This window comes from Fukomys damarensis, unplaced genomic scaffold (assembly GCF_012274545.1).
Source record: "Fukomys damarensis isolate Sample0158 unplaced genomic scaffold, DMR_v1.0_HiC HiC_scaffold_37, whole genome shotgun sequence".
Lineage (NCBI taxonomy): Eukaryota > Metazoa > Chordata > Mammalia > Rodentia > Bathyergidae > Fukomys > Fukomys damarensis.
In genome coordinates this window covers 54,662,179-54,686,962 of record NW_022900949.1, presented here as the reverse complement: position 1 = coordinate 54,686,962, position 24,784 = coordinate 54,662,179, and the positions used below count along the sequence as shown (strand labels likewise).

Sequence of the window (24,784 nt, the reverse complement as noted above, 5' to 3'; positions counted from 1 at the left end):
TTTTTTTTTTTTTTTTTTTTTTGCTACTAAGAATTGAACTCAGGACCTTGCACTTGCCAGGCAGTCAGTTCCGCTGAGTAAAATATTTCTAAAGACACCATGAAAAAAATTTCAGTAGCTATAGAAACAAGTTTGGCAGTAACGTTTTTCTTTCCAAGAGTAGGAAAAATTTATTGAGAAATAGAAAGCTTCTGTCTAAGATAGCCAGAAGGGGGACCGAAAGTGGGTTACTCCTTGACGGTAACTTTTAATCTGAGGTGTTTAGCTCTTTTCTTTTTCTTTCTTTCTTTTTCTCTTTTCTTATACATTATAATATAGAGATGTATATCTTACGATTGTACGTGAGATAAAATTGTTTTATTTCAGAATATAAAAACTACATGCTTCAAAAATAGTCTTTTGTGGGAGTATCGGGGATCGAACTCGGGCCCTTGCTACTTGTGTGAAATAGTCTTTAAATATAATATAATTAGGGGAAAAATATATACTATAATTAGGTCAGGAGCTGGGGATTTAGCTCAGTGGTTCTGCTGCCTGTCTTGCAAGAGCAAGGACCAGAGTTCATTCCCTGGCTCTCATATATGTTCGCGCACGTGTGTGTGGGGGGGGGTTTCAACTTTAACAATACTTACGCATACTCCAGGCTTTTCTAACTGTAGGTGGCAGTAGTGCATAAAATATGTTGATTGAGGGCAGAAAAATCTTCAGAATGCCATTCAATTTCTAAATGATTTTTAAAATCTAACAATGGACTGTTTATTCAGAGATTTTTGTTTGTTTTGTTGTTTTGGTTTTGTTTTTTGTTTTTTTGAAACAGAGTCTCCCTATGTAGTTGAGACTGACCTGGAACTCACTATGTAGCCCAGGCTGGTCTCAAACTCACAGGAATCTCCTGCCTCAGCCTCCCGAGTGCTGGGATTACAGGCGTGAGCCACCACGCCTAGCTTGTTTTTGTTTTTTAATGGTACTGGGGATCAAACTCAAGACCTTGAGCTTCAAGGCAGGGAGTGGAACCACTAAGCTAAATCCACGGCCATTCATTGGACTGTTTAGAGAACCAGATACTTGCATGCTAATTAGGGTGTCTGGAGATTTTTGGAGGGAGGGGAATCTCAAGTTAGAAAATTGTTTTTACCTCCAATTTTCATTTGGAATTCCAAAATTAGGTTTTAGGAATATAAAGCATGTCTCTAAAATAATATTCCTCTCAATCCCATATTTGGTCAAGATTGAATTTTGAGACAGTCTTGCATTGTTGCCTAGGCTGCCCTTGAACTCTTGGGCTCAAATGACCTTCTGCCTCAGCCTCAGGAATAGTTGAGACTATAGGCACCCACCACAGAGCCTGGCTAGTTTCTGGTTTTCTTAAGGCTCACTGTCATTACTATACTTCAGGAATTCATTGTGTCTCACATGCACTTTGAATTTGTGTTTTCTGTTCAAATCTGTCATCCGTTCATTTTGTTAATTTGTTAAATGTTTCTTCAGGAATTACTATGTACCATGCCCTGTACTAAGAAAGGGGATCAGAGTCTCATTAATCACTCTCAGATCAATGAGAATGATCATCTGACAGCCTGACATTGAGCAAGAAAAAGAAGAAAAAGTAAACTAGAACATAACAATTCATTTTTAAAGTCAACCTCAATACAGTTTTTCTGTTTGTCCTGTCCTGTCCTCCTTTTATCTTTTTGTTTTACTACAAAACCCTTTAAATCAAGTAAAACCTACAATACAGGCTGTTAATAACAGAAAAACAAAGCCTTTGTAATCATACTGTACAAGTCTGTTTCAGGGCTGTTTTGGAATGCTTAGAACAGCCTGGTGGAGAATCTTGTTTTTGGAGTAGACAAGAGAGTAATCACCTACTCGAATTTTCCTAAACTGTCCGTGCTCAGAGCCAGCACGATAATGTCTTGAATATGTGTTTTACATTATATTTTATAGAATAGTTTCTTTTTCTTTTCTTTTTCTTTCTTTTCTTTTTTTTTTTTTTTTTTTTTTTTTTTTTTTTTTTGGTACCGGGGATTGAATTTGGGTCCTTGTGCTTGCAAGGCAGACCACCGAACCACTGAGCTAAATCCCCGGCCCTCTTTTTCTTTTCTTTCTTTTTTTTGTACCAGGGATCGAACTCAGAACCTTGCGCTTGTGAGGCAAGCAGCAGAACCACTGAGCTAAAAGCCCCAGCCCTAATAGTTTCTACTATATCAGTAAACAAAGAAACTTTCATCTCATCAATTTAAAAGTTGAATCTTTTGTCCCAGTTCAGTAACTGTGCTTTTTCTGTGAGTGTCTATGCTAAACCCTACCGGAGACGTGGCTGAGCAAGTACTGTCTTTACCTTTAAATTCTGTGTCTCGCATTGAATGGGGAGGGAAGCCGGGGAATGGGGGGGAGTGGGAGGTCCCAACATACAGTACTGGAGTGCGAGACAGTATTTGACGGGAAGCACAGATAGATTTCTAGTCTTATATTTTCTCACGAGATGAGCTTCTGAATACCTTACTAATACACTTGGCATATTGTAGGTGTCAGAATTCTCCAGGCATCCGTCAGCATTATCTTTGGTTTTTCTTTTTCTAATTACAGAATTAACTCATTAAATTGTTTCATAAGCATTCATAGGTGCTAACAGCTCCCTAGCCCCAAATTGGCGTAATGCCAAGCCAACAGAAGCTAACAGAAGTTCTGAAATTTTTCAGTAAATGATAAATGTTAACTTCAGTAATTCTGAACTGTTCAGATTACTGTTTACTTTGGTATGGGATCAAACTCCGCGCCTTGAGCTTACGAGGCAGGCCAGGGAACCACTGAGCTAAATCCCAGGCCCGGTTAGGGACTAACTTCATGCCTGTAGTAGACCTTGGATACAGAAATGGGTTTCATTTGATCAGGGAGGTAAAAATTAGCGCTTCAGGGCTGGGAATGTATTTCAGTGATGCCGCTGCCTGCCTTGCAAGAGAGGTCCTGAGATGGATTCCCCGGTACAAAAAAAAAAAAAATAGCACTGCAACTATTGTATGAGGCAATAAAAGTAGAGTTATTTCTTTTAAGGCTTATATAACAATTATAGGTACTCCATATGCATTTTTAAAACTCTTTTATATGGACTTAAAATCTTAACTGCAGTGGGAATTTTTACAAGTACATAAAGAAAACCCTTGTGTACCCAGCAGTGGCTTCATCAGTTATCCATAGAGTTGATCTTTTTCTGTGAACACCCCTTTTCACTGGGCATATCCTTACTTTTAAAATTTTTAATTACAAAAATACTTTTTTTTTGGTACCAGGGATCAAACTCGGGTCCTTGCGCTTGCAAGGCAGATGGTGGAACCACTGGGCCAAATCCCCAGCCCACAAAAATACTTTTAAAGCTGTTACTAGGCTGATATTATTATAAACATCTTTGGAAAAAAACATGTCCTTTTCACCAATGGAAAATAAAAGACTTGGAAAGCAATATGGTAACATAAAGAAAAGAGCTTTTTTATAAATTAAATAGCCTTATTTCCATTAAATAGAAATTAAGTTCAAGATCGTTGTATATAATGTTTATCACATCATTTTTTTAATAATTGAATAATTATAATTAAGTAATTGGAAATCTCTGTATACCTAATCATAAATTCACACAATAGAATGTTTTATTTTTTAACATGAGTCAGGAAAGGGTGATTAAAATTGCATCGAGGGGCCAGGGATTTAGCTCAGTGGTTCTGGCACCTACCTCACAAGCACAAGGACCCAAGTTCAATCCCCGGTACAAAAAAAAAAAAAAAAACATTGCGTCTAAACAAGGTATGGTGACACATGCCTGTAAAACCAGTACCCAGGAGGCTGAAGACAGGAGGATTACCTCAAGTTAGACACCAGCCACGGCTACATAGTAAGTTCAGGGTCAGCTTAGACTATATGTCTTGAACAGACATAAGAATTGCATCTAGTAATTCCACATCGTACTGTGTGTAGACATTGAAGATATGATTTGCTGTTACTCTGGTTCTAAATCCTACTGTAACATTTCCTTGATTTTTATATTTCCTGTGATGTGGATACTAAACTCAGAAGCTCATGCATGCTGTGCGAGCCCTGTACTAGGGAACTGTATCCCCAGTTCTGTCTGTGTCTGTATCTGTCATCTGTTTTTGAGGAAATGTCTCCCTCAGTTGCCCTCCAACTCAAGATCCTGCTGCCTCAGCCACCCAAAGTAGCTGAGATTATAGTTATATACCATCACACCTAGCTTGTTTCCTTAATTTCAAAGAAAGCTTTTCAGTTTTCTGATTTAAGATATTGTGTGTTACCCACTTAATTACTATTCATTTGCATCAAAATTGTTATTTACTTGTTGGTACCTGCATTGTAACCTCATGTCAATATTGAGAATACTTGTGCTTTATGATTGATCATACTGTATTAGAGCCCTGCATGGTGGGCTTGATTGTAATCTTAGTACTCAAGAGGCTGAGGCAGGAGGATCAAAAGTTTTGATACTTCTTGTTATGTTAATGTGTCTATGTGTTATCTGATGTTCAGATTTAAGGCCAACCTCTGGGCTACAGAGTGAAACTGTGGCTCAAGACCCCCACCCCCCAAAATCCTAAAATATAAGTAAATCAAAGGTACTACTTGTATTTTTAAATTTTACATTATATTTTAGATGATTGACAGTAAAACTTTTTAGACAGTAAAGTTTCCTCAAATGTTGCTTAGCAGTCAACATTATCTAGTAAATTCGTATTAATTCTAACTAAATCATCTTCCCTCTCACTTTACAGATTATAAGCACACCACAGAGACTCACCAGTTCAGGAAGTGTTCTGATTGGGAGCCCATACACTCCTGCACCAGCAATGGTCACTCAGACACACATAGCAGAAGCAACTAGCTGGGTTCCCAGGTAAGAGTATCACGAATTACTGTTTCTAAAACCTTAAAAAATCCTGATCTGTTTTCCTTACTATCTTGTTTTCTCCTTGTTTTGCCAGCCCATTTCTTTAAAACTGATGTTTATCCTTTAAAGTCACCTATTTTACTTTATGTCTCAGATATAAATTATCTCTAATGCAACACCTGCCCACTGTGGTGCTGGGAATTGAACCCAGGGCATTCTCACTGAGCTGTATCTCCAGTCCTTTGACCCGAGGTCTTGCTAAGTTACCCAGGCTGGGCTAGAACTTGGAGCGCTCATGCCTCAGCCTCCCAGAGTGCTGGAATTACAAACATTTACCACCATGCCTGGCTACACCCATTTTTAAACAGAAAAATAGTACAGTAAATTGTAACTGAGTCTTTTGATTTTTAAAACTGAATAGTAGTGTTTCTTAGGGTTACAACTTTTAGCTGTTTTGGAAATAGAAAAACTGTATTCTATACTGTTTTAACACAAGAAGTGAGTTATCAAATGTTTATTCCTGTTCTGCCGCCTGCCTAGCAAGTACAAGGACCCAAGTTCAATCCCTGGTACCCCAAAGAAAAGAAAAATGTTTATTCAGAAAATATCCCATCCACTCTGATTTTCTTTTTTCTTTTTTTTTTTAATGAAAGAACTATTATTTTTTTAATCCCATTTCTTTTTGCTTTCTTTTTTTCACTCTTATTTTCTTATCAGAAAAGGAACTAGAAAAAACAGGCCAAATGCATTAAATTTTTCATTAATTTTTTACTTGATTCTTTAGAACACTTGGAAATTAAATCATTACCCATTCCATGTTATTCAGTTGCTCCTTTTAGTATCATACCATATATGTTATCTTTGCTTGTAAAATGCCTTTTTCCACTTCTTATCATTTTAGCGCTCCACCCTTCTATGAAAAAAATGTTAAGATAAATGACTCAAGTCCTTATTAGTCACTTTAGAAGTTATTTACCTGGTGTGATGCACTGTATCTGGGAGCTTGGCACGCATACATGTGTGTGTGTTTTAGCAAATGCTAAATTTTGTTTGAGTAAGAATCCCTTTGCTTCAAGAATAAGTGGATTGGCCAGACGTGGTGGTGGTACAAGCCTATAATCGCAGCACTCAGGAAGCTGAGGCAGGAGGGTTGCTGCCAAGTTCAAGACCAGCCTGGGCTACATAGTGAGTTCAGGACCAACCTGAACTACAAAGCAAGACCTTGTCTCAAAAGGCTGAAAGAAAAAAAAAAAAAGAATAAGTGAATTAATGAAATAACAGACCAAGTACTTTAATTCACATGCACATTAGTACACATACATGCATGTACAGATACAGAAGATACATTAGAGACACAAGAGCTCTGAAACGCCTCCTTTGTAAAACTTTACTTCCCTAAATAATTCATTGAGCTCACTCCCATTTAATGATTTTTGTGTTGTTATGTCTTGTCGCATGACAAAATGACGTCTTTGGATTATGTACATATCTTTTATGTTTGTTTTTGTCTTGATATATTCAGTGTAGAATTGGACAAGTTATAATAAATTATTTATGAAATACAGTTATGTTTATGTGTGTGTTTATGCTATCTTCTTGTCTTTTTAGTGATAGAAAACGGACTAGAGAATTTATAGAATCTGATTTTTCAGAAAGGTGAGTACGAGTGCAAAAATTTTGTTTAGGATTCCATGATGTAGAGAGCAATTTAAGTAATTCCACTTTAAGTAATGAGATATTTTTCTTCACATAACTTTAACTTTGTTTGGTTTCTACTGTGATTTCATTCTTCACTGAGTATTTCAGTTCACTCATAATATTTGTATGACTTAATAGAAATTACCCGGTGATATTGGCGCGTCACACAGTTCCCTTCCTCCTCTTGGGAGCTAAAACCTTCTACAAAAGTGAGTAATTCATGTTACTCATGCCCAAACTTTTAACAAGTTTACTAAAAGCATATGATATCACCATTCCTTAAAAGATGAAGTATGAGGCCGGGTGTGGTGGTGCACGCCTGTAATCCCAGCTCTCAGGAGGCTGAGGCAGGAGGAGGATCGCTGTGAGTTCGAGACCAGCCTGAGCTACATAGTGAGTTCCAGGTCAGTCTCAACTACATGGTGAGACCCTGTCTCAAAAACAACAACAACAACAACAAAGATGGAGTATGATTTTTAAAAAAATACAGAGAATGCTTAAAATTTTTAAAAATTATTACAATAAAAGATTCATTGCCATTAAGCTCTCTCAAAATGCTGCCCCTTGCTTCAGACACCCTGTGCTCCATCATTCTTGCCACTTTCTGCACTCATTCTAGAAGTCCTCCCTCGTGCGCATCTTAGCAGCATTCTTGTGGCTGCCTCAGTGTCCCGAAGCCATTCACAACATTTACCTTTCATGATCGTTTTGACTTGGGGAGACTCGAAAGTCCTCGTGTGGGTTCCGGTGGATGAGGACACATTGTGATGCTGCAAGCCGGCCCTCCGATTGGATGGCACTCACTCTAGAGTCACTCCGAGGACTGCCTCAGAAAGTGGCGAGCGTGACGGGATCCGTGAGTGTGTTCAGAGCGAGGGGGCGGTTTCCAGGGGGTTAATAGCAGTGTGTGTTTTACTTTAATAAAGGTTTTAAAATTTAAACACGGAAGTGGAGAGGAGGATAAATAGTTACGATGTTATATGCATATATTAACTCCCCACGATCAATATAATCATTATGTACTGCAAGCATAACTAAAAAAATTAAAATAAAAACACAATGTAAACATTTGCTGTGTATTTTGATCATCCCTCTTAGCACAGTGGTTCTCTATTCTGGTTGTACATCAGAGTCAGTCTTGATCTGTTTGATAAAAGTTCCTACCCAAGTCATTTAACCCCAGGTTTAAGAATTAGCAGTTTCAAAGAGCTGGGGATTTAGCTCAGTGGTTCGACCGCCTGCCTCGCAATCACAAGGACCTGAATTTGATCCTGGTACCAAAAAGTTAAAAAATAAAAGAAAGGAAAGAAAGAAATAATTATACCTAAAATGTACCAATAAACTCAATGAGGAAAAAAAAAGAATTAGCAGTTTCAGGGCTGGGGTTATGGCTCTGCTATAGAGCACTTACCTGGTATCCCTGAGGCCCGAGTCTACTGGGGACTGTAAATGAAGAATGTGTACTTTCTTACATTGACACCTGCACTGCTTTTGTGCTTGGTGGCATTTGTTGCCTGCTTCTTGGTTCTTAACTGTTTTGTGTTTCATTTTGGTCTTGCATTATTGGGGATTGAAGCCAGGGAACACCAAACTACATCCCTAGCCTTTTTTATTTTACTTTAAGACATGATCTCGCTAAGTTTCCCAAGTTGGCTTTGAACTTACGGCCCTTCTCCCTCAACCTCCCAAGTAGCTAGGATAACAGTTCCGCACTGGAGGGTCTTAACTATTTTGAAAAGAAAATCACATCTGAAGAACTGCTATATTATATAGAATGGTGAAGTGTTCTTTTCTCTGTGGTGGAAAGTCTTATTTCCAACTCACATTGGTCTTTCTTGGAGTTATCCTTAGAAAAGGCAGCAGTACAGATTCTTACAGATGTATTTAACAATGTTTAAATTCTTAAAAATGGAACATTGTGGTGCTAGGCATGGTGGTACACACCTGTAATTCCAGCACTTGAGAGGCTGAGAAGGCAGCAGAGTCGCTGTGAGTTAGAGGCCAGCCTGGACTACATAGTGAGTTAAAGGCCAACCTGAACTTCATATCGAGACCCTGTCTCAATAAAAAAGGGAGAAAAAAGCAGTTGGTAGGGGAGAGAGAGGAGAAACAGTGATTTTTGCAACAGCTCAGGAGCCATACTTTTCCATCCTACAAAACCCAGTACTTCTCTTGTCATAATAAATGTTTTATGTTTTATTTACTTCCCATAAAGTAAATGATAAATAAAAATGTAACTTGCCTATAATGAAATGTTTTTAAATTCTAAGATCCTAACTGTACAGAAAGGAAAACGGGCTTGAGGTACAGTTCAGGCATTTGCCTAGCACATTTAAGGCTTGAGGCCCTATATTCAGTCTCTAGCATTGCAAAAAGAGAGAAATGTTCCGAAGTTAAAAAGGGTGAGGGGTGGGGGCAAACAAAAGAAGAGAACCTAAGCAGTAAAATTTACCAAGTATGGTTTGTGCGCTCGTGCCAGCCCAGAAGTATTAGCAGTCCAGGGAAAAACGGGTACAGAATTGCAGGTTCTTACTCCTTCATAGCAGTTTGATGTTGGTCCACGCATTCATTCACAGACACAAAATTTCAGTGCTCTTAAACTCACATGGGAGGGCTGGGGACTTAGCTCAGTGATTCTGTCACCTGCCTTGCAAGTGCAAGGAGACCCGGTACCAAAAAAACAAAAAACAAAAAACCTCACACGGGAAAGCCATCTGTGACACACAGTGGTCACATATGGGAATACCCTGTTAAAGTTTGTGACTTTTTAAATAGCTCTCTGGAAACTACACCATTCACTCTTTGACAGTGTACAGTCCAATAGTGGCTTTGATATTTTCATGGAATTGTACCATGTATTTACTTTACGTCATTATCTAATTTTAGCATGATTATAAGATCCTATATACTACATACTTTTTTTTTCAAAATAACTCCTGTACTTCTCTTTTTAGCAATCTTTATTTACTTCGCACTTAACTTTTATTAATTATATAAATTAATGTGTGATTAGCCATTTGTATCTAAATATATCAAAGTGTATATACCAAATCATATAGAGTAGGTTTTTTAAATGAAAATGTATGTCCCTGGTGTTTTCTTCCCTTTAGAAGCACATTAAGTTTGGTTATCCCTCTTTTTATGATGGGAACACCACTGATAGTTAATGCCTGGAACTGCTAATTCATTATGGGTTGCAATTAAGGATATTCTAATTCTCATTTACTCTTAGCACAGTCTCCCCTAGTGCAGTACAGAAGATTGAACCAAAGGCCTTCTCACTATGCTACATCCTCAGCTCTTTTTATCGATTGATCGATCGAATGATTGATTCAGGGTGTTGCTAAGTCACTAAGTTGTCTATGCTGGGCTCAGACTTGCCATGACCCTGCTCCAGCCTTCTAGAGTACCGGGATTGTACAGGTGTGTGCCACCTCCCACCCCAGCTCTTTATATTTTTCTTCTGAGATAGGGTCTGAGTTGCCCAGGTTAGCCTCAAATTTATGATCCTCTTGATTTGGCCTCCCAAGTGGTCGGCACAACTTTAATATCAGAACACTTTCCCTCCTCTACTGTTTGATGTAGGTACCTGGAGTCATATTTTATATCGAAGAGCAGAGTGAATGTTTGATCTGTTCCCTTTATTGACCAGTTTTCAAGGTGATGAATTTGTTCTTATCTTTTTCTAAAGGTAATCAAGTCTTCCTTGTTTAAAATAGTAGAAACTTGTGAACTTCAACATATGTGCAAAGTTTCTTTGTGTGTTTTTTTTTTTTTTGGTACCGGGGATTGAACTCGGGTCTTTGCGCTTGCAAGGCAGGCCACCAAACCGCTGAGCTAAATCCCCGGCCCATGTGTTTTTTTGTTTTTTTTTTTCAAAGTTTCATACGTTGCAGTTCTTAGGTCTGTTGACACTTTAATTGTCCATCTTTGCCCAAGGAGCATCTTCTAGTTGGCCTTCAGCTCCCTTTCACATGACTGTAGTATTCTTTCACCACTACTTTGTTTCCAGTCTAACAAGATAATTCTAAATTCATACATTTCCTGCCCTAGTCCTGGAATCAGTCACATCTGCAAGAAGCCCAGGTTCCCTTTGGTGAGAATTACATGTCAAACTCCAATTTGTGGGCTAAGGGATGATCATTACTATTAGGTTGGTCATTTGTTCTGGTCTATTAGAAAGCACAGGAGGCAATTTCAAAATATCAGTTGAATTAGCAGGGTGTGATGGTGCCCCCCCCTGTAACCCCAGCACTCAGGAGACTGAGGCAGGAGGATCACTGTGAGTTCGAGACCAGCCTGGGCCTCATAGTGAGTTCCAGGTCAGTGTCAGCTACATAGTGAGACTCTGTCTCGAGAAACAAACAAACAAACAAACAAATCAGTTGAACTGAGAAGAGGTTTTACCCTCTTTAATACCAGCTGAATACATGAGAGGAACAACAAGCACCAAAGAGGATGGAACAAGCAGGGTGTGGTGTGCATACCTGTAATCCTAGCTACCTGAGAGCCTGAGGCGGGAGGATTCCAAGTCCAAGGCCAGTCTAAGCGATTTAGCAACACCCTGTCAAAATTTTTCTAAAAGGGATGTGGGTGTGTATGTACCTCAATGATAGAGCATTTATTTGCCTAGCAAGCATGCCTGGGGAACAGTCCCCCAGCACTACGGGGAGGATAAGGCTGTAATTCAAGAAGATGCTTGTGAAGTAAAAGAAATAAAATGAGAATAGCCTCAAGTACCAAATCATCCCAGTAGAAATACTTGACCTCAAAGGGAAAGAGTCCTTTGGGGATGCAGAAGAAAAGAGCATCAGCCTTCTGATATAACAGTAGGTGTGATGCCAGAAGAAAATGAATACATTTATGAAACCAGAGTGAACCAAGGCTTTCTAGCCAGCAAAACGGATTTATTTCAAATATAAAAGGTATAAATGGAAAGATTACTAGCTTCTTGTATTGGTAGCTTTTTTTTTATCTTACTGAGTGTATTGGTACGTTTTAGGTATACAGTACAGTCACATTCATCATTGGGATCTTGCACCCTTACATGACAGGACTTGGTTCTCACTGTTTCCCCATACCCCCCACCCCCCTCCCCTCCCCTATTTACAGAGACTTTCTTTCCATTGTTTCCTTTGCTCATATTTTTTCTTGTTCCTTATTTCCTTTCCCCCTTCCCCTATGCCTTCTAATTTATTTATTTGCTTGGTACATTTTACATATATATGCAATGATAACGTTCATCGTAGGGAATTTGTACCCGTATATGGTATATCTTGCTTATTCTTTTTTTCCCTTTCCTCTCCCCTCTCTTCTGTCCCTCTTCTCATTTATAAAAGCTTTGTTTTCTTTTTTACTTCTGTTTTTTTCTTTGTCCTTTCTTTCCTTTACCCCTTCTGCCTTCCTTATTCCCCTTCTCATTTAAACATTTTCTTCCCATTTCCCAGTATCTCTTACACATTTTGATCCTTATTTACACTTTCATTTTCTCACACCAGAGAAACAATGCTAAGAGTATGGTCTCAAAGTGCATCCATTTAGCCAAAAATATCTCAAGCTTATCCCTCATGACAGAGTAGCACTCCATTGTATAATAAAAACCCAACACATCATCTTTATACAGTCATTGGTTGATGGGCATTTGGGCTGTTTCCAAATTTATCAGTTACAACTGTGCCACTATAAACGTGGCTGTGCGTGTTGGTTCTTGGTGATATTTCTTGTACAATTGGGGTTTTGAAAAAATTTTTGCTTACACTGGTACCTTCAAGAGTTCTGCCTAGTCTATCTTCCAGCAGATTTAATGTTTTAATATTTAAATATTTGATCAGTTTTAAGCTTAATGTATGGTAAAAGATATGTGTCTAGTTTTAATCATCAGCACATGGAAAGCCAGTTTTTCCAGCACCATTTATTAAAGAGGATTTTTTTCCAGTGAAGGTGTTTGGCTCCTTTGTCAAAGATAAGGTAGCTGAGTGAATGTTTAAGGTTGTTTCTGCATCTTCTCATCTGTTCCATTGATCCTTGGGTCTGGGATTTTTGGGGGTTTTTTGTTTGTTTATTTTTGCCAGTACCATGCTGTTTTTATCACAATAGTTTTGTAGTATAATTTTGGATCAAGAATTGTAATACCTTTTGCCTTATCTTTGTTGCCCAGGAGTACCTTTGTTATTCTAGGTCTTTTCTGGTTTCAAATGTAATTTAGGATTGTTTTCTTTAATTCTGTGAGATATGCTGTTGGTATTTTGATCAAGAGTGTGTAAATCTGTATAACAATTTTGGAAGTATGGCAGAGTATTGAGTAGGAAGTATTCTTCTCAAGAACAAAAGGGATATCTTTCTTTCTTTCTTTCTTTCTTTCTTTCTTTCTTTCTTTCTTTCTTTCTTTCTTTCTCTCTTTCTTTCTTTCTTTCTTTCTTTCTTTCTTTCTTTCTTTCTTTCTTTCTTTCTTTCTTTCTTTATCTTTCTTTCTCTTTCTTTCTTTCTTTCTTTTGTCTTTCTGTCTTTCTTTCTTTCTTTTTGGTACTGGGATTAAACTCAAGACCTCATGCTTGCCAGGCAGGTGCTGTGCCACTGAACTAAATCCCTGGCCCTCCATTTTCTGATAATCCTCTTCAATCTCCTTTTTCACAATACTGTAGTTTTCCATGTAAGGTCTTTTACTTCCTTCATTAGATCGATTCCTTGGTATTTCATTTTGTTTTTGTTTTTGTTTTGGATGCCGTTGTGAAAGGAGTTGTTTAGTCTTTCTGTCTTTCTTTTTGGTACTGGGATTAAACTCAAGACCTCATGCTTGCCAGGCAGGTGCTGTGCCACTGAACTAAATCCCTGGCCCTCCATTTTCTGATAATCCTCTTCAATCTCCTTTTTCACAATACTGTAGTTTTCCATGTAAGGTCTTTTACTTCCTTCATTAGATCGATTCCTTGGTATTTCATTTTGTTTTTGTTTTTGTTTTGGATGCCGTTGTGAAAGGAGTTGTTTCCCTCATTTCTCTTTCAGTGAGTTTCTTGTTTATAAAAATGCTTTTGATTTTTGAGTGTTGACTTTTGTATCCAGTTATGCTACTGAATTTGGTTATTAAATCTAGAAGTCTTTCAGTGGCGTTTTTAAGGTCTTCTATATACAGTGTCATGTCATTCACAAATATTGATAATTATCTTCTCCCTTTCCTATTACTCCTTTTATTTATTTTTCTTTAATTGATCTGGCTAATGTTTCCAGAACTATATTGAATAAGAGTGGTGACAGTGGGTCCTTGTCTGGTTCCTGATTTTAGAGTGAAAGCTTTCAGTTTTTGTTCATTTATTATAATGTTGGCTGCTGATTTGTCGTAGATGGCTGATCAGATTGAGATAAAGACCATCTATTCTAATTTTCTGTAGGGTTTTTACCAGGAATGGGTATTAGACCTTGTCAAGCACTTTTTCTGCATCTATTGAGATCATCATATGATTTTTGTCCTTGGCTCTGTTAATATCGTGTATTACATTTATTGATTCATGTGTTGAACCATCCCTGCATCCCTGGGATGAATCTAACTTTGTCATGATGTGCAACCTTTGTTTTTGCTGCATTCTGTTTGCCAGTATCTTATTGAAGATATTTTTGTACGTGTTCATTAGGGAGATTGGTCTGTAGTTGTCTTTTTTTGGTTGGATCCTTCTTTGGTTTTTGAATCAGGGTAATGCTTGTTTCCAGAAATGAGTGTAGGACTATTACGCCCCTTTCAGTTTCATTGAAGAGTTTGAAAAGTAGTGGCATTATGTCTTATCTAAATTTCTTGTAGACTTCAGCAGGAGTACATCAAGGCCTGGGCTTTTCTGTGTTGACAGGTTTTTAATTACATCTTCAATTTCACTGGCTAATATTGGTTTACTTAGAATTTTTATATCTTCTTGATTCAGTTTTGGTAATTCATATGTATCCAGGAATCTGTCCATTTCTTCTGTGTTTCCATCTTATTAGAATACAGGTTCTCAGCTGGGCCTGGTGACTCATGCTTGTAATCCCAGCACTCGGGAGGCTGAGACAGGAGGATGACCTCAAGTTCAAGGCCAGCCTGGGGTATATGGTGAGATCCAGTCTCAAAAAATTAAAAATAAATTTAAAAATAGAGTACAGGTTCTCAAAGTAGGTATTGATGATCTTCTGGATTTCTACAAGATCTGTCGTGATTTCACCCTTTTATTTTCTTTTTCTTTTTTTTGTTTTGTTTTGTTTTTTGGCACTGGGGATCAAACTCAGGCCCTTGCACTTGTGAGATAAGTACCGGAACCACTGAGCTAAATCCCCAGCCTGATTTCACCCTTCTCATTCCTAATTGCATGGATTTCAGTCTTTCCCTTTTTTGGTAAGGTTGGCTAAGGTTTTATCAATCTTATTTAGTCTTTCAAAGAACCACCTCTTTGATTCATTGAGTCTTTGTTGTTATAGTCTTAATTGCATAAATTTCTGCTCTGATCTTTATAATCCCCTCCCTCATATCAGCATTGGGCTTGACTTGTTCTTCTTTCTCTAGAAGTTTGATGTTCAACATGAAGTTGTTTATTTGAGCTCAGTTTTTCTGTTATGGGAATTCACTGCTATAAATTTCCTATGTAGGATTGCTTTAACTATGTCCTGTAAATTCTGGTATGTTATATTGGCATTATCATTTAATTGTAGAAACTAACTTAGTTTCATCTTTGACCCATTGGTTGTTCAGGAAGGTGTTATTTAATTTCCATGTGTGTATGGAGTTTGTGGAGTTTCTTTTGTCAGTGATTTCTAATTTCATTGCATATGGTCTGACAGGAAACATGGGATAATTTCTGTTCCTTTGCCTTTACTTAAACATGGTCTATGAGCTAGTGTGTGGTCTTATTTTGGAGGGTGTCCCATTTGCAGCTCAGAAGAATGTGTATTCTCATGTCTTGGAGTGGAACATTCTAGACATCTACTAAGTCCCTTTGTTCAGAAGTTTGGTTCAGTTCTGATATTTCTTTGTTGATTTTTTTGTCTAGGTTTGTCTGTGATAATAGGATATTAAGTTCCCCCATTAAAATTGTATTAGTGCTTATTTGATTTTTTAATGTCTGTTAATATTTGTTTTATATAGTTGTGTGTGCTGGTATTTGGTGCATATATTTATGATTTTTATCTCTTTCTTGGGATTGTTCACTTTACAAGGATATAGTAACTGTCTTTGTCTCTCTTAATAAGTCTTGGCTTGAAATCCACTTTGTCTGCAAATAGAACAGCTACCCCAGGTTTGTGTCGCATGGAGTATTGTTTTCAATCCTTTGACTTTCAATCTCAATTACTTTTTAATTAAATGTGTTTCTTATATGTGCATATTGTTGGATATTGCTTCTTAATACATGGTGCCAGTCTGTTTCTTTTGATTGGTGAATTGAGATCATTTACATTGATCGTTATAACTGATATGCTTATCCTTGTCATGTTATTTTCCTGTTGTTGGTTCCCTTTTTAGTTTCTCCTCTGCCTAATTACTTGCATTGCCTGGTTGATTCATTCTGTTGGGGTTCCTGGGGTTGCAGTCCTGATTATCTTTTTAGAATGTCCTTCAGAACATTTTGGAGTGCTGATTTGGTGGTCATGAATTCAGGTGTTCTTTGTCATGGAAGTATCTTATTTTTCCATCACTTTTGAGAGATAGTTTTGTCGTACATCCATCTGGACTGAAGATTCTTTTCTTTCAGGGCTTGAAATGCTTCTCCCCGAGTTCTCCTTACATGGAGGGTCTGTGTAGAGAAGATTTTGATGGACTTTCCTTTGTAGATGATTTGTTTCTTTTCTCCTAACAACTTTTAATATTCTGTTCCTGTGTTGAATTTCTGTAATCGTCACTATGATATGCCTTGTTGTACATTGGTTTTGATCATGGCTAAATGAAGTTTTATACGTCTGACTTATCTGCATGTCCTGGTTTTTTCCTTCTTTGAGAAGTTTTCTCCCATTACTTTTTTTTAATCCATTAAGTTTATAAGTACATTCATCATTAGGATCTTATACCTTTGCATAATGCATTCTCCAACATTTTGTGTTATGTCCTGCTTTTTCTTTGCCAAATAAATCTTGTTATTCTTTGCATCATCTATCAGATTGATATTTCATGGTCTCTTGCTTTTTTTTTTTTTTTTTTTTTGGTACAGGGCAAACGCAGGTCCTTATGCTTGTAAGGCAGGTGGTGGAACCACTAAGCTAAATCCCTGGCCCAAGTCTCTTGCTATTTTTTAAGAAATCTTTCTTTTCATGATCACTAGCCACAATCCTGTCTTCTGTATCTGACATTTTGTCCTCACTTTGGCTCATTCTGCTTTCAACGGCATTTTTAATTTCCTGGATATCTGTTTGAATCTCATTCATAGATTCCATTTCTTTCTTATGTTGGGCATTCATGGTTTCCATCATTTTCCTAAGCTCCTCAATTTTTTTTTTAATATGCATCTGCTCTAGAGTTACCAACCATGTCTTTCATTATGACCACCACTTCTGTAGTTATGTGAGAAATTCTCATTTGATTTTTTTCTACAGCCTCCTTCATCTGCTTTGTTACTTCCATTGCTACCACTTCAGAGATTATAGATGAGTAACTTTCAAATTGTTCCATCTCACTGCCCCCTAGGTTTGCCTTTGGTGAGCTGGAAGTTTGAGGTTTATCTTGCTCAATCAAGTGTCTTCTCATTTGCTTGCATTCTCTCTCTTTCATTCTTTTCAGTTTAATTCCTAGGTTGGTGCTTATAAATTGCTTATGGCAGGTAGCTTATTGCCAGTATACAGATAGGAAATGTCTACTTCTCAGAGATGTCTTCAGGTGTAGCTGTCTTTTGGGTTTTTAGTCTGTTGTAAGATCCTAGGACATGAAAAGTTGCTGCTTACTTGCTAGCCCCTGGTTCTTTTGCACTGGCCTGTAGTATTGTTTATGACCCTTAGGCAAACTCAGTCTTGGCATACCATACAACTGATTAGAACAATTATGTCACCTTGGCTAAAGTAGTACAATTCCCAGTTACGGTAGCATCAAACACAGCCTAGAAAATGACAGTCGGGTAGTTATTAACTCGCCACCTTTAACCATATGAACTATATTTGGGGTTATATAATAGTCTAAAATGAACCAGAAAATTGTATACAGTAAATATGCCCTCAGTATGGCGGTTTTACTCTCTGGGGAGAAAATTTTAAAGGAATTAGCAGGAAAAAATAGAGAAATGGAAGAAGAGGAAGAGATCAGAAGCAAGGCTGGAGGAAAAAGGATAAAGGAATATTACATGAACTTTGGGAAACTGGTAAAAGGGAAAAGGAAGAAATAAAAACAAGAACAGAACAACAAAAACTAGAAACAGTATTCACACTCAAAAACAAGAACAAACAGGAGAAAAAGAAAACTAAACAAAAGGGGAAAAAATGTCCACTTCAGGGCATGTCTATGCTGTCCGAGGAAGCCAGCCATAGTTTTACAGTAGGCAGTGGATACTCCCAGCAAACCTATACCTTTAGGTCCATTTAAGTTCAGGTTGTTTTTTAGCTGCGAGGCTGGAACCCTATTTGTTCAACCGGCCACATTCCATGTTCCTCCTGCTGGCTTGAACTTGGCTCCTTGACTTCTTGCCAACTTGCACTCAGTCCCACCCGGCTCTGACACTGAGCTGGCTGGTGGATGGAGCCAGCCCACTGATGCTCTGAGTTCCCAGCTCAGTCGGCCCCTCGCCGAGATGGCTACTGGCCATTCGCCCTCTCCTGAGAGTGTCTGCAGCCGAGTAGCTCACCAACCCTTGTAGTCCGCTGTGTCCACTGCTACATTTCACTCATAGGTTTTTCTGTGGAGACGTTTGAGGTCATCATTATTCACCATGGGTCTTGCAGGTTGGAACCGCCCCTCCCATGTGGTGAGTCGGGGCTCGGAGAGAAAGCACCACTTGCTACCACTTTCTTCTTCATTAAAGTCTCTGCTCTCCCCACAGGCTTTCGTTCTCCCTTCAGATCGTTGTTGGGTCCTCGGGGTCCACTTCTGCCCTTCTCTCCTCATGCTACTATATTCTAGCATCTGGACACTATCTCAGAGAGGCTGTTTTTCCACTGTTCGTCGCTCTGCCATCTTCCCAGATGTCCTTTTACTTTTTATTTTGTTTATTTTTGCAACAGGGTCTCCTAAGTAGCTTAGGCTGGCCTTGAACTCACTGTGTAGCCCAGGCAGTCTCGAACTCACACTGCTCCTCTTTCCTCAGCCTCCCAAGTGCCGGGATTATAGGTGTGTGGCACCATGCCTAGCAGTATTAGTCATCTTTCCGTTGCTGGGACAAAGTACAGTACCCGATGCACACAAATTAAAGCAAAGTTTTCAGGCCCTGAGCTGCTGGCTCCAAGGCAGAGAGACATGGCTGAAGGACATAGCAGAAGAAAGCTCCTCACCCCCAGCAACCAGGAAACAGCAACAGGAAATAGGGACCAGAGACCAGCAGTAATCCCCCAAATCACATCCCTGTGATCAGCTTCTTTCCACTGAGCCCCACCGTCTGTTTTCTCACTCTTCTGTAATGCCGTCAGATTAGGGTCTCGTCATTGGATGATTCCACTGGTGAAGTTGGACCCCTCTGACCCAATCATTTCTGGAAACACCAGACACACTCAAAACTGTGCTTTACTTATTTCTTAGGCATTTTTCCATCTAATCGAGTTGACAGTCAGTATTAACCATCACATCTGAAGTCCTGCCTGAAGAACTCAGTAGAGAATAAACTTTAAAAATGACTAGAAAGGCAATAGCATAACAACTGATAAAGAGTATTAAGTACTATATGTACTTACCTGTAAATGTAAGACCTCAGTGAGGTCTTACACGGGAAGAGTAGTTATAAATGGATGTGTCCTCCAAGAGGATATGTCCTTTTGGCAGATAAAGTACAACTACTTAAAAAGAATGGTGAGATCATACAAAAAAGAAACTGTGGTCCCCAGGGATGGTGGCTCATGCCTGTAATTCCAGCACTCAGGAGCCTAATGTATGAGGATTGCCTCAAATTTGAGGCCAGCCGGACTACATAGGGAGTCCTTGTGTCAAAAAAAACTGTGACTAGGGATGTAGCTCACAGTCAGAAAGAGCTCTTGCCTAGCATGCCTAAGGTTCTGGGTTTAATTCTCAGCAGCCAAACAAAAACAAAAAAGAAACTAATGTTTTCAGTAATCTCACTAGTGGTAGTTAGCAGTAGTAGTACTTATAACTTGAACACGTGATTCAGAATAAAGCCATGAGTAACTACCAGGCGCTAATTCTGTAAATACAGTATTTTAGATATATTGAATTAAAGGTATATATTTTAGCGTATAATTCATATGAAAGTTACAAATCAGATCTTTTTGTACCCCCATCTCTTCTACCCTACCACAGTCCCACTTTTAGGACTCATCATTTCTTGTCTAGGCTATTGGAATAACCTCTCAGCTTGTTTCTGTCATTGTTTTTTCCCTCTGTAAATTAATCTCTTGCAAGAATTTCTGCCTTGCTGAGAATCTTACTATGTGGTACCTCCACCCCCACACACATTTAAATCACTTCGTGGTTTTAGCACAGTTAAGTAGTAATTTATGTGGTAAGAAACCTATTCCACAAAGGCTACAAGAGATGTCACTTGGAGCAATGCAGGGAAAGGAAAGTAAGTGTCCCTTCCTCATCTCATTCTTTTGATAAGCGCATGCTCAGTGTCTTTTTTCTTAAACAGCACAGTAGAACATGTAAATAATTTGTCAGTAAGTACATCCTTACTAATACAGTACCCTAAGATGAACTCGTTTCCTTTGTACTGCATTTAGGAGCCTGTCCTCTTTCTTCCTTCTCCTTTCCTTGCCTTTGTATTTGGGTACACCTGTTCTGTCTGTAAGCCTTTTACATACTTGACCTGTTTTATTTGTCTTTGTGTTGATTCTCTTGCCCAGTAGCCAATTCACCTTACTTCCTTTAGTTTTTACTCTTTGTTCGTGACTTTCAACACATCATCTTCCCGTGGATTAGCCTAGATGTCCCTCTTTGTACTTTCCGTAGGACATTGTGAGTAACTCTGACAGGGCACTTTATTATACAGGAATTATCTGTTATAATGTGTCTGCCTATCTCTTAATCTTCCAAGACTCACACCGAGGGAAAGGATTTTACCTGAGCCTTTGTACTTCTGGTGCCTAACACAGTTCTTAGCATATAATTAATGTTTATACACTAGCGTAACTAAACTGAAACCTCCCAGATTTTAATGATTAAGTTATCAAAGTTTAGGCTTTGTCATTAACCACACTTAATTAACGATATATGTCCGATGGTAATACCAATGATCTTCACTTAAAAGTTTGTTAGGCCAGGGCCAGGGATTTAGCTCAGTGGTGCTGCCACCTGCAAGGTCCCAAGTTCGATCCCTGGTACCAAAAATAAGTGCAGGGCCCTGAGTTCAATCCCCAGTATCGCAAATAAATAAATATAAAGAAGTACCTCCACTTCTGTAAAAATTTGTTAGGCTGGATATTGCACACCTGTAACCCCAGCTCTCTGAGGCTAAGCAGGAGGGTTGCAGGTTGAAACGAAGCTTGCATGTTTTAGAGATGTAGAAAGACTGTATCTCAAAATAAAAAGTGGGCTGAAGAGGATACAGCTCAAGGTGAAGGCCTTGAGTTTAATCCCCATTAACTCGCTGCAAAAAACTGTTAAGAATTGGGAGTGGGGTTCAGTCCCTAACACACCAAAAAATAAAAAGATACATAAATGTGAGAATATTGATACTTTGATTTCAGGGAAAAACTGTAGTAAACGTAATGCACATAGTAAACCAGAAGGTAAGTATTAAGTAAAAAGACAAAAAATGTTGAGTACTATGCGAACCATGGAAGGTCAGGGCTTTTGCCACTTCTTTGCTGATTTATTTTCAGTATATGTAATATTGTCTGGCATATAACAGTAACGCATCAGTAAAAATCAGCTGAATAAATGAATGATGTACATAGAAAGCACTTGATACTTTATAGCCTCTTAAAACAAAAATTAAATTTGAAAACATTTTCTCTTTTCTGTTTAGTTTAAATTTTTACCACTTAGTTACATTTTTCCTTACAGCTTTGTAAAGGAAGTCTCTGATATATAGAATATACTGTTTTTCATTAGAAACATTTTTTCTCTTCTAGTAAACGAAGCAAAAAAGGAGATAAAAATGGAAAAGGCTTGAGACATTTTTCAATGAAAGTGTGTGAAAAGGTTCAGAGGAAAGGAACAACATCATATAATGAAGTAGCTGATGAACTGGTATCAGAGTTCACCAATTCAAATAATCATTTGGCGTCTGATTCGGTAGGTAGATCATGAACTTGACATAGATCGTGATTATTGATGCTGTTGTTCATCCCTTGGGCTTGTCTGTGGCATAGATTTTAGGAATCAGATAAGCTAGGGTTCTTTTACTTGATTTTATAAAATTATATGTTCAGTATTTTTTGTTGCTTTTTTGTTTTGTTTGGCAAAAATTATTTTATTACTTATAAAAACCAAGGTACCTTTAAAAAATAATTTTGGAGCCAGGCGTGGTGGTACACACCAGTAATCCCAGCACTTGGGAGACTGAAGCAGGAGAGTCAATGCAAGTTCGAGGCCAGTCTGGGCTACTTAATGAGGTGAAGGCCAGCCTGAACTACATACATATCAAAGCCTTGTCTCAAAAAAATTGGGAGGGTTACTTAAGGAGCATCTTTTAAAAACATCTCTGGAGGGCCAGGGATTTATTTAGCTCAGTGGTTCTGCCGCCTGCCTTGTAAGCACAAGGCCTGAGTTCAATCCCCGGTACCAAAATAATTTTAAAAAATAAAAATAAAAAAATATACTCAATAACTTACCAATGACCCAGTGACTTAATATATTTTTTTTCCTGGTACCAGGGATCGAACTCTGGTCCTTGAGCCTGCGCCGGAACCACTGAGCTAAATCTCCAGCCCAACTTCATATACTTTTTGAACCTTACCTTTTATTCATTGTCTTAACAAGAAAGTCTTATTTTATTTTTAGTTGGAAAAATCATACATCATCATGTCTATTAAAATCTGGTTATTAAGGTAAAATGCAGTTGGGCTGCAGATTTAGTTTAGTGGCACTGTGCCTGCCTCACAAGCGCAAGGTCCTGAGTTTAATCACTGATACCAGAGGGGGGGAAGAAAAGATAAAATACATAATTTGGGCCAGGGATTTAGCTCAGTGGTTCCAGAGCCTGCCTTGCAAGTGCAAGGTCCCAAGTTCCATCCCTGATACCCAAAAAGAAAAAAAACTATCCTCAAAATACATAATTGTAAAATATCTCTCATCCCAGTTACCCGTCTACCTCCCACAGGTAATATTCATTTCCTGGATTCTTGAAGATCATTCTAGAAATTCTTTATGCATATGCACAATAAAATTTATTTTTTTATTTTACCACAAAGTGATTGTGCTTTGCATCCTTCATTGTTTTCTCTTTTTTTTTGTCTTTTGAGACAGGGTCTCACTGTGTAGTTCAGGCTGGCCTAGAACTCACTATGTTGCCCAGTCTGGCTTTGAACTCACACCAGTCCTGCCTCAGCCTCCTGAGTGCTAAGATTATAAGTATGCGCTACTATGCCTGGCACATGCTGCATTCTTAATTTTATTTTTTAATTTTTTTTTTGTAGTGCCAGAGATCAAACTCAGGACCTTGAGCTTGTGACGCAGGTGCAGTGCCACTGAGCTAAGTCCCTGGCCCTTAATTTTAATTTCTTAACATAGCTCCCAATTTATTTTTTATTTTACTATAGTGGGGAATGGACCCAAGGCCTCATAAATGCTAGGAGAGTGGTCTTCCACTGAGCTACCTGCTCAACCCTTTTTTCTTTCTTTTTTTTCCCCCAGTACTGGGAATTGAACTCAGGACTTTGCGCTTGTCAGGCAGGCTCAGCACCACTGAGCTACGTCCCTGGTCCTAAACCCTTTTTTATTTATTTTTTTATTTTTTTTGGTACCGGGGATTGAACTCGGGTCCTTGCTCTTGCAAGGCAGGCCACCGAACTGCTGAGCTAAATCCCTCCCCGCCCACCTGTTTTGTTTTTTTTTTTTTCTGGGTCTCACTATGTGGTTGAGATTGACCTGGAACTCACTATGTAGCCCAGGCTGGTCTCAAACTCATAGTGATCCTGCTGCCTCAGCCTCCCGAGTGCTGGGATTGCAGGCATGCACTGCCATGCGTGGCGGGTTTTTTTTAAACTTTTTTCCCCCCCTTTTTTTATTTTTGAGACAAGGTCTTGCTAAATTGTCCAGGCTGGGCTTGAATTTGTAATCCTCCTGTCTCGGCCCCTGGAGTAGCTGGAAGTATAGGTGTGTGCCACCATTCCTGGCCGAAATTGTTCTTTTTTAGCATGTGGAAATCATCCTCATTTTTTTTATTTGAGGTAAAATTTTAGAGGAAATATATATGTTGTAAGTGTACGATTAAATTTTTTCCTTATTTATGAATAGTTTATAATCAGATGTATCCAACTATAAAATTGTATTAATTTTAATAGTTACCAAGATACAGAGAGTTTCCATGCCAGTTTGTTTCTTCATGCCCTTTGGAATCTGTTCCTCCATCCCTAGATACTTCTGATCTCCTTTATCCCTGGATTTGTACCACTGAACTATGCCCTCAGCTAGGTATTTAATTCTAACCTTGAATGGAAATATTTACAATATTTCAATCTTAAAGATGATAAAAGTTTGGTTTGGAAATTATAGCAACTATAGTTTGCCTGATTTTTAAAATGTGAATTTTTTTTTTTTTAATTACTTCTGAAAAGATCAGAGAGCAGGGAATTTAGCTCAGTGGCGCTGCTTCTCCTTCACAAGTGTAAGGTCCTGAATTCAGTCCCTGGTGCTGCAAAAGTAAAGATCAGAAACGGATGTGGCACATGCCTGTAATCCCAGCACTCGGGAGGCTGAGGCAGGAGGATCGCTGTGAATTTGAGACCAGCCTGGTCTACATAGTGAGTTCCAGGTCAGTCTCAACTACATAGTAAGACCCTGTCTTAAAAAAAAGAAAGAAATGGATGTTTAAGGGCCCAGGGTTTGGCGCAGTGGTTCCACCATCTACCTTGCAAGCGCAAAGTCCTGAGTTCGATCCCCAGTACCACAGAAAAAGAAAAAGAAAAGAAATGGATGTTTAATTTAATCAAATT

At 38.5% G+C, this 24,784-nt stretch overlaps 1 protein-coding gene across 10 annotated transcripts in view; it reads left to right on the top strand.

Moving 5' to 3' along the window:
- Tfdp2 (transcription factor Dp-2) overlaps window positions 1-24,784 on the top strand; it is a 127,049-nt gene that overhangs the window by 80,980 nt on the left and 21,285 nt on the right. For all 10 annotated transcript variants that reach the window (XM_010608186.2, XM_010608185.2, XM_010608184.2 and 7 more), the window contains 3 exons: window positions 4,779-4,900; window positions 6,503-6,550; window positions 21,761-21,923. In XM_010608186.2, the coding sequence (XP_010606488.1) occupies window positions 4,779-4,900; window positions 6,503-6,550; window positions 21,761-21,923 (333 nt within the window). The remainder of the gene's footprint in view (window positions 1-4,778; window positions 4,901-6,502; window positions 6,551-21,760; window positions 21,924-24,784) is intronic.